Source organism: Colias eurytheme, chromosome 21, assembly GCF_061535395.1.
Source record: "Colias eurytheme isolate Ceu_HAF_F1 chromosome 21, ilColEury1 Martin Lab GWU primary, whole genome shotgun sequence".
NCBI classification, from domain to species: domain Eukaryota; kingdom Metazoa; phylum Arthropoda; class Insecta; order Lepidoptera; family Pieridae; genus Colias; species Colias eurytheme.
Genome location: NC_143000.1, coordinates 4,526,155 through 4,534,553, shown reverse-complemented (window position 1 = coordinate 4,534,553; position 8,399 = coordinate 4,526,155). Strand labels below are relative to the sequence as shown.

At 31.1% G+C, this 8,399-nt stretch overlaps 1 protein-coding gene across 1 annotated transcript; it reads left to right on the top strand.

Moving 5' to 3' along the window:
- The first annotated feature begins 1,140 nt into the window (after window positions 1-1,140).
- On the top strand, window positions 1,141-6,408 carry LOC149899062 (uncharacterized). Its single transcript, XM_090114784.1, has 6 exons — window positions 1,141-1,325; window positions 3,028-3,184; window positions 3,553-3,667; window positions 4,047-4,181; window positions 4,698-4,911; window positions 6,032-6,408. The coding sequence occupies exons 1-6, from the start codon at window positions 1,163-1,165 to the stop codon at window positions 6,184-6,186; spliced, it is 939 nt and encodes a 312-aa protein (XP_089970910.1). The 5' UTR covers window positions 1,141-1,162; the 3' UTR covers window positions 6,187-6,408.
- Window positions 6,409-8,399: the final 1,991 nt, after the last annotated feature.

Sequence of the window (8,399 nt, the reverse complement as noted above, 5' to 3'; positions counted from 1 at the left end):
TTTGAATTGCGATAGTATATTAGGTATACATAGGTAATCCGTAATAAGTCAAATTATATACATACAGTACTGCAATATTACAACATACCTAGCGGTGCCGGGGACAGCTAGAGATATTATAGTAATCTGAATTTAGATTTAATAATTCATTTAAATTCTTAGTTCTAATTTGATTTATTGTGTTTGTACGACTTTCGTAATTTTCCATCAATATTTTAATTACCTATTTAACGCCTACTTCTCGTTGCAAAAAAAACATAATAAAAAAAAATTATCAAGGTTTTTAATTAGTTCCCTAATTATATTGTAAACACGGTTCGAGGATGAAATAATTGAGATAATGAAATGTAAATTAATTTATTTGCTATATTTAAATACAAGGTTATCGTATTATCTGAGCTTTTTAAACTGGTTATATACCTACAAGGGCTTTAATGTTTTTATTTTTCATTGTTCCATTGTGACCACATGTCATAATATAATATATAATCACATCGTATAATATAATTCATTTTATATTAAATAAATGTTTAACTTTTGTTTGTTTGTAAAACGATCAATCAGCCCATTTTTGATTTCCATACTTGTAGCTGTTCAAATTCCATGTAAAAATTAGGTTTTTTTTTTATAAAATCAACACCAGTCTTTTATCATTACCTATACATAATTTAGTAATTTACGGTTTACCTAGCTCCGAATGCATATTATTTTTTATAACATTAGCAAAATTAGGCAGAATATGAGACACTACTCATAATATCTTAGATCTTAATATTATTTCGAGGTGCCATATGCAAATATATTTATTTAATCTTAGAACTTAACTGTTCGTGGATAGATTTAAACCACTGTCAAACTTAATATATTATGTTGGTTTCCGATGAATATTTTAACATAAATTAGATTAAAATTTATAAACAGTGATCCAGTGACTAAAAACTAGGTAATCTCTTATTCGTATATCCCATGATTCATGAATATATAAATAAACATTATCTATGCCTTGCAAAAATAATTTTAACACGTTCATTTAAGTATCAATACTTACGTCAAACCATATAAATAAAATAAAACAATAAATACGATATTATAGTTAACAACTACTTAAAGTTAAAAATAAGATCAGTGTTCTTTACGACGTTGAAAAAGGAACACATACAGTATGGAGTATAAACCTATGAAAAATCTTTTGTTACTAAGACCGGATTCTGTGGAGTATGTTTATAAGAACATTAATATGAAGACATCGTGTGACATGGAGGGAGCTATCAAGGCTTTGAGGGACTGGCTGGAAAAGCAATCGCATTTTAAGAGGAAAGATTTCAGTATGTTAATGTCTTATTTATTCTAGTTATGAGCAGAGTGTTATGTTCATGTAAGAAGTTTTCATCGATTATACTCTCTTTGCAGTAAAAGTCATAGTAAAATCGGCTCAGCCATCCAATAAAACATTTTTCCGGAAAATAGAGAACAACATAATATTATTAGCTAAGAATTCCAAAAGGTTATTGTTATGTTATGTTTGTCTTAAATGTAAATCTCGGAGCTGAAGAGTTTGTTTGTTTGAACGCGCTAATCTCGGGAACCACGGGTCCGATTAAAAAAAAATTCACTGTTAGATAGCTCAATAATTATCGAGGAAGGGATTAGGCTAATAGGAGTGAAGCAATGCGCTAAAACCGTGGGGCACAGATAGTACATAATAAGCACATGTGAAACATGTAGGTATTTCTTGCAAAAGTTTTATAAATACATATAGGTAAATACCTACAGACTTCAGACTTTAATATATAATTTCCAAGTAAACGATTAAGTGCTACGTATACAGAAACTGCTTACTGAACCGATGAAATATGGTAAATCTATGTTATAACGCTTAAAAAAGGCCCCTAGAAGAAGTCAAATTCTCTTATTTAAAACAAAGAAGGTGAAATATTAATTTGTAAAAAGTTAATAATATATAACAAAAAAAGAATAAAGTTAGTTTTATTTCATAGCATAAATATTATGTATTATCCTATAGCACAGCATATTAAAATATGTATTAACGTCATAATATCCAGGACATATTTTTTTAAGAAGCATTTAAAAATCATATGTAGGTAATATTACAATAAAAAGTCCAATCGATATAATTATTATGTAGATATACTTCCGGAGATTGTATTTTATAATATACTAGCGACCCGCCCCGGCTTCGCACGGGTGCAATGCTGATACTAAATACACTACAGAAAAACTTACGTTGTACATATAAAAACATAGCGGCCCGCTCCGGCTTCGCACGGGTATAAAATATATAGCTGGGCGGCCGGCCGGTACCGCCGCAAACGGTACGCCCCGCAATTTTTAAATCTGTAATATCTTCGAAAATATTCACTTAAAACATACGGTGTAAAGGGCCATATAGATCTATATTAAATGAACAATGTATTCAAGGTATTTAATTGGTTAAGGATTAATGCTGTATTGGTTAAAATCGCTTCGAAAATTAGCCATTATTTGTCGTAAAAAGTAAATGACAAAAAAAAGTTATTGTGGGTTATCCATAAGAGATAGACATATGCCATCGCGGACTTTTCTGTAGACCTTTTCAATGTGTACAATACTTAGTACATTATTTTGATAAAACTCGTAGGGTTCAGCCTGCGTTTGCAATGTAAGCGGATAAAATGTAATTATTTACGACATCACATTAGAAACCTCAAAAATAACAGTACTTCTCCACTATTTAATGGATGTTATTATACATATAAACCTTCCTCTTGAATCACTCTATCTATTAAAAAAAACCGCATCAAAATCCGTTGCGTAGTTTCAAAGATTTAAGCGTACAAAGGGACATAGGGAAATAGGGACAGAGAATGCGACTTTGTTTTATACTATGTAGTGATAGTGAAGTACCTACTTTTGTCGTAAAGCCTCGAAAATTTAACAACAAAATAAGAATGTTTTCATATTTTTTTCATTCTATACATCGCATTTAATGAAAGACATGTTTAATTCCTAAAATATATTTAATTCCAGCCGACAACTATTTGCAATCTGCAATCATTGCTTCAAAAGGTTCGATAGAAGGCACAAAGCAGAGGCTGGACAAAATATGTACTCTACGGACTTTGATCCCAGATAGTTTTCGAAGCTTTGACGTGAAGAAGGACTTTCATGACTGCTTTGTTTATATGTACGTATGATTTTACGAATTGAAGTGGTTTTGAAAAGCTTTATAGGGTTTATGGTCACTGAATTTCATGATTCTGATGTGCAATTATTACCGACTTTTGTCCACCGCAATCGAATTTCTTTCACCTAACAGATAAATCTAGACACATAAACTCCAAAATTACATACCCATACATTTTTGATCATATACATTAGTACACATACGTACTATAATCATTTTAATTTTTTTCTAATCACGTCTGATTCGTAATGCACCTATCGATAAAAAACTCGATAGTTAATTGAAAAACAACTTATAAATACGTGCTTTACCAGGAACAAGCTTGTCCTGGGGCACCCTGTATAATTTGATTTCCACTATATTTTCAGGAAACCAATAATGTTGCCGCAGTTATCACAAGATCAGTGCAGGCTGTTCGTCGTAAAGCCTTCTGGTGTATTTGAGGCGTCGCATATTTGCGATGCACTTAAATATACATTAGTTGTAAGTTTTATTATCATTTTACTTAATATTATGTCGTCACTCGTCACTACATAGAATAAAACAAAATAGTTTCCCGCTGTCTGTCCTTCCAAATATATATGGATATTTTAAAACTACGCTACGGATTTTGATGTTGTTTTATTTAATAGATAGATTGGTTCAAGGTGCCTAACGCAGGTGAAACCACGGGCGCATAGTTACAATAAGTTTTTTATGAAGTCCTTGGATTTTTTTGCTATTTTATAATCATGTATAAACTACAAAGGTATAAAACTTTTCAAGCGTTTAATATTTATTGCAAATTAATGAAAACGACTTCTGTCAATATTATGATACTAAAACGTGGGAAAATTAATTAATTATTGTTTGTCCATTGCAGATCGGTGATTACATGAAACAAACGGATATTATTTGTAATTTTAAGGGAATATTTGATCTCAGTGATATTAATTTGATGGAAGTCATCACGAAACTGAATCTTATTGACTTGAGACGGACTTTGACTGTGTATTTTGTGAGTATGATAAAATATTTGTATCGAAGGCAATAAAAAAAAATCTCGATATCCTATAAATAAGTAACTGTTTATTCGTTGTTTCAAACGTCGAACTTAACCCAGCGATAGCCTAATCCCTATAAATTATTGATTTCTCAAAACAACAATAAAAAAACCGATCGAAATACCATGATTTTAACCGTAAAAGGGGGTTTTAATTGCTAGAAACCTTTAACGGGAGAAATTTGTTAAATGATAGAATTTATTTTTTATATCTGTCTATAGTGCTACTACATATATAACATCCCATTCTAAGTACCCGCTGACAAACATTAAAACAGACAATTAATAGGTATACAGAGATGGTAAATTATATTATATAAGAGTTGGATTTATATTCAATTCTCTTAATTTTTAAACAAGAAGTTGGCGCCTGAAAAAGTTAGAATCATTATTAATAGAACAACGAATATGTGGATTAATTATTTAACTAAGTATATACTTTTAAAATTAATTAATAAATATCTATTTCAGGAAGGACACGGGATGAGATTAAAAGGCATATATTTTATAACAACATCAAAGGTAATAGAAACCTTGATAGGTCTATTGAAGCAGGTCCTAAAGCCGAAGATAGTCCAGCGTATCAGTGTGGTGAAATCCTGGGACGAACTACATAGTGTGATTGGAAAGGATATAATACCTGTTGATTTTGGTGGATACGAAAAATCGGTACAGGAAATACATGGTGAGTCTAATTATCATTGTTATTAAGTTAATAGAATCACTATAGACTAACTAAACGTTAAACGTTACATTAGGAACATTAATTATGCATGGTCATACATTTTTAAATAATAGAACAAGTGATAACTGCGTTAAAAACAACCGACTTCAAACTTGCACTTGCAACATTTACAAATACAGACAAAAATGCTCATAAAATAAAAACTACTGGGCCTATCCTAATAAAATTTTTATGGGACCAATTCGACACCATCCCGCATCGAACAAAAAAAGAATCACGTAAATCGGTTCAGAAACCTCGGAGTAATCGGTGTACATACATAAAAAAAAAACATACCAGCCGAATTGATAACCTCCTCCTTTTTTTGAAGTCGGTTAAAAAAAGCGATCACGTGGCGGGATTCGAACCTGTGTCTTTTTGCACAACGTCTATCCAATCGAATTTCTTCTATTCTTTGGGTTTTATGTGCCAAAGGGACCATCTCTGTGATCGATTTTTTTTTCTATTCTTTAAAAATGTATCATTTATAAAGCATTCGAATGCTATAAAACTTAATATTAAATTGATGATCGTGTTCGGGACTTTAAACTAACTGATTTCTGGAGCTGATAATCCAACTAATCAATAAAATCCAATTAATAGATTATTTTTTTCTTTTAAACGTCGATTTTGTATCTTATCCTTATCTAGAGTAAGTTGAAGCTTAAAGTTTATTAACTAGAAGGTAGGTTGATATATCTTATAATCTTCTTATATATAAAAATGAATCGCAAAATGTGTTGGTAAGCGCATAACTCGAGAACGGCTGAACCGATTTCGATAATTCTTTTTTTATTATATTCCTTGAAGTACGAGGATGGTTTTTATGTAGAGAAAAGATGTGTTTTTTGTACCACGGGCGAAGCCGGGGCGGACCGCTAGTATATTATATAAATCTCGTATCACAATGTTTGTCCTCAATGGACTCCTAAACCACTAAACCGATTATAATAAAATTCGCATACCATGTGCAGTTCGATCCAACTTGAGAGATATGATAGTTTAAACATGGGCGAAGGGGGGCGGGCGAAGCCGGGGCGGACCACTAGTTAATATTATAATAATTTATGATTATTCACAGATGAGTGGGTTGAAGAATTATCAAGTGATAAATTTAAGCAGTATCTACGGGATATAAATTCAACTGGAACGGATGAGAGTTGCAGATCTTCGTACAAGTTCAATGAAGAATATGCGGGAATGCCTGGCACATTTAAAGTTTTGAATGTTGATTAATTTATCATTGTATCAATTGTATAGAGTATAATTTAATATAATATAATATATAAATGATATCACAAATACGTATGTAATAATAGGTTATTGTTTATAGACTGTGTCGTAAATCGGGCTAAAACTAAATGACTGTGTACCTACTGTGTAATTAATGGAAATGTATAGAATTTATTGAAAGTTTTCTACCTATATTTGATAAATAAATATGTGATTTTAAATCAATGAACTGGTTTAATATTATAGTTACCCATATTAGTTAACCGATGACGTAAAATCAAATTATCAAAATCAATTAAATGATTAATTGATTTGATTTGATGACGTAAAATGTCAAACTGTATAAAAAAAGTTAAATAACAAGTTGAACTAGTATTAATTAGCAATTAAGACACACGTGGGTACCTACAGTAGATAACTTAGTAACAACGATACCGAAGGTTTTTTTTAACTTGGATGAAAATAACTATAAAACTATTCATATTGGTGTGAATCGTGAGAAATTAAACATATGATATTTAATAGGTTTACGTAAATAATATGACTTGTAAAGGTTAGCATAGTATTTGTGTTTGATTTAATGTGAATATTTTATAAAATAAAGACATTTTTTTATATTTTAGCCTATTTTCAGTATCTCCTTGTCCACGCTCGCTGTAAAGTGTCCGAATAGTCGGGCTAATAGTCATTAACCATTCGAAATCGCCATTAACAATAAATAAAAATCCATACTATGTAAACTATACTATATATTACTATACTATATATTACTATACTATATATTATATATTATAAATGCGAAAGTAACTCTGTCTGTCTGTCTGTAACTCAATCACGCCTTAACTACTGAACCAATTTGCATGAAATTTGGTATAGAGATATTTTGATACCCGAGAAAGGACATAGGATAGGTTTTATCCCGGAAATCCTACGGGTTATCCCGGAAATCCTACAAAGTTAAGAAATACATTCTTGCAACAGCTATCATGGGCGTAGCCACGGTGGGGCAGGGTGGGGCACTTGCCCCACCCTGGCTCTGACCTGGAAGGTACCTACCCAAATCTAAAAAACTTATCTAGGTACTGACAACAAAACTAATATCCGTTAAAAATTTCTCACTCGAAAGTTGTTGTCAGTCGACACAAAAAAATGCGATCTAAACAAAAAGCTTGCGCTTCTATGTTACATGATTTAAACCACTTTTGGTGCCAGAAAAAGTAGTGTAGTACTGTTACCCCATTCAAAGCTGTTTTTTTTTAGCCAAATTCGCACTAAATTTCCCATCCAATTTCACTTTTGTTTTAGGTTAAGTTACTGACCATAAAAGCACAAAATGCTGACAGATCCAGGTGGAGCTACGCTCGCAATCTTACATAAAAGTTTTTATGAAAGATATCTCTCCGATATCGCGGAAACTATTTTTTTAAATGCAAAAAATATTGGGAATTTTTGTAGATAGTAAAATTTAACAAGGTATAAACCTTGTAAACTTTATCGTTTATATTCGGATGCAAGAATAAAATAAAAGAAAATGAAAGGAAAATATTAAAAAAAATGTATTAAATTTTTTTGTATATATGTACTTAAAAAAAATCAAAAATTTTGCATGCATTGGAAATTTCTTCTTCGTTTTCATTACATCCGTAAAAAAACTTTTGGCCTGCCACGTCACCCGCCGAGCGGCGGCATTTCTACATTATACGAAGAACAACTCAAAAAATATTATGTGCACTAAAAAAAAAATTCAAACAAAAGTTGTAGAGAATAAAGTGATCTAAAAACTATGTACCTACATACTTATTTTAACGAAAAACTGGTTCATTAAATAGGCCATTAACCGTAAATAGTAAGTTTTACAAAAAAGTTTACAGAGTATAAAAGATGCGAAATTTTACTTTCTACTAAAAAGTCGAAGTAACTTTTGCCCTAAAGTAGATAGTTTTCGAGATATCGGTCAAAAACTATAAGATTGCGAGCAAAGCTCCACCTGGATTTGTCAGCATTTTGTGTTTTTATGGTCATTATGTGACCATTAACCTAAAACAAACATGAAATTGGATCGGAAGTGCAAGGTATTTACTGAGTTATGTCTACCATTTGAAATGGTTTATTTTTCCATTTAACTACATAGACATGTACTAAACATGTCTACCTATATTTTATGGTAAAAAGGAATCTTAACATAATCGTATTAGAAAGATAAACTACATAATATA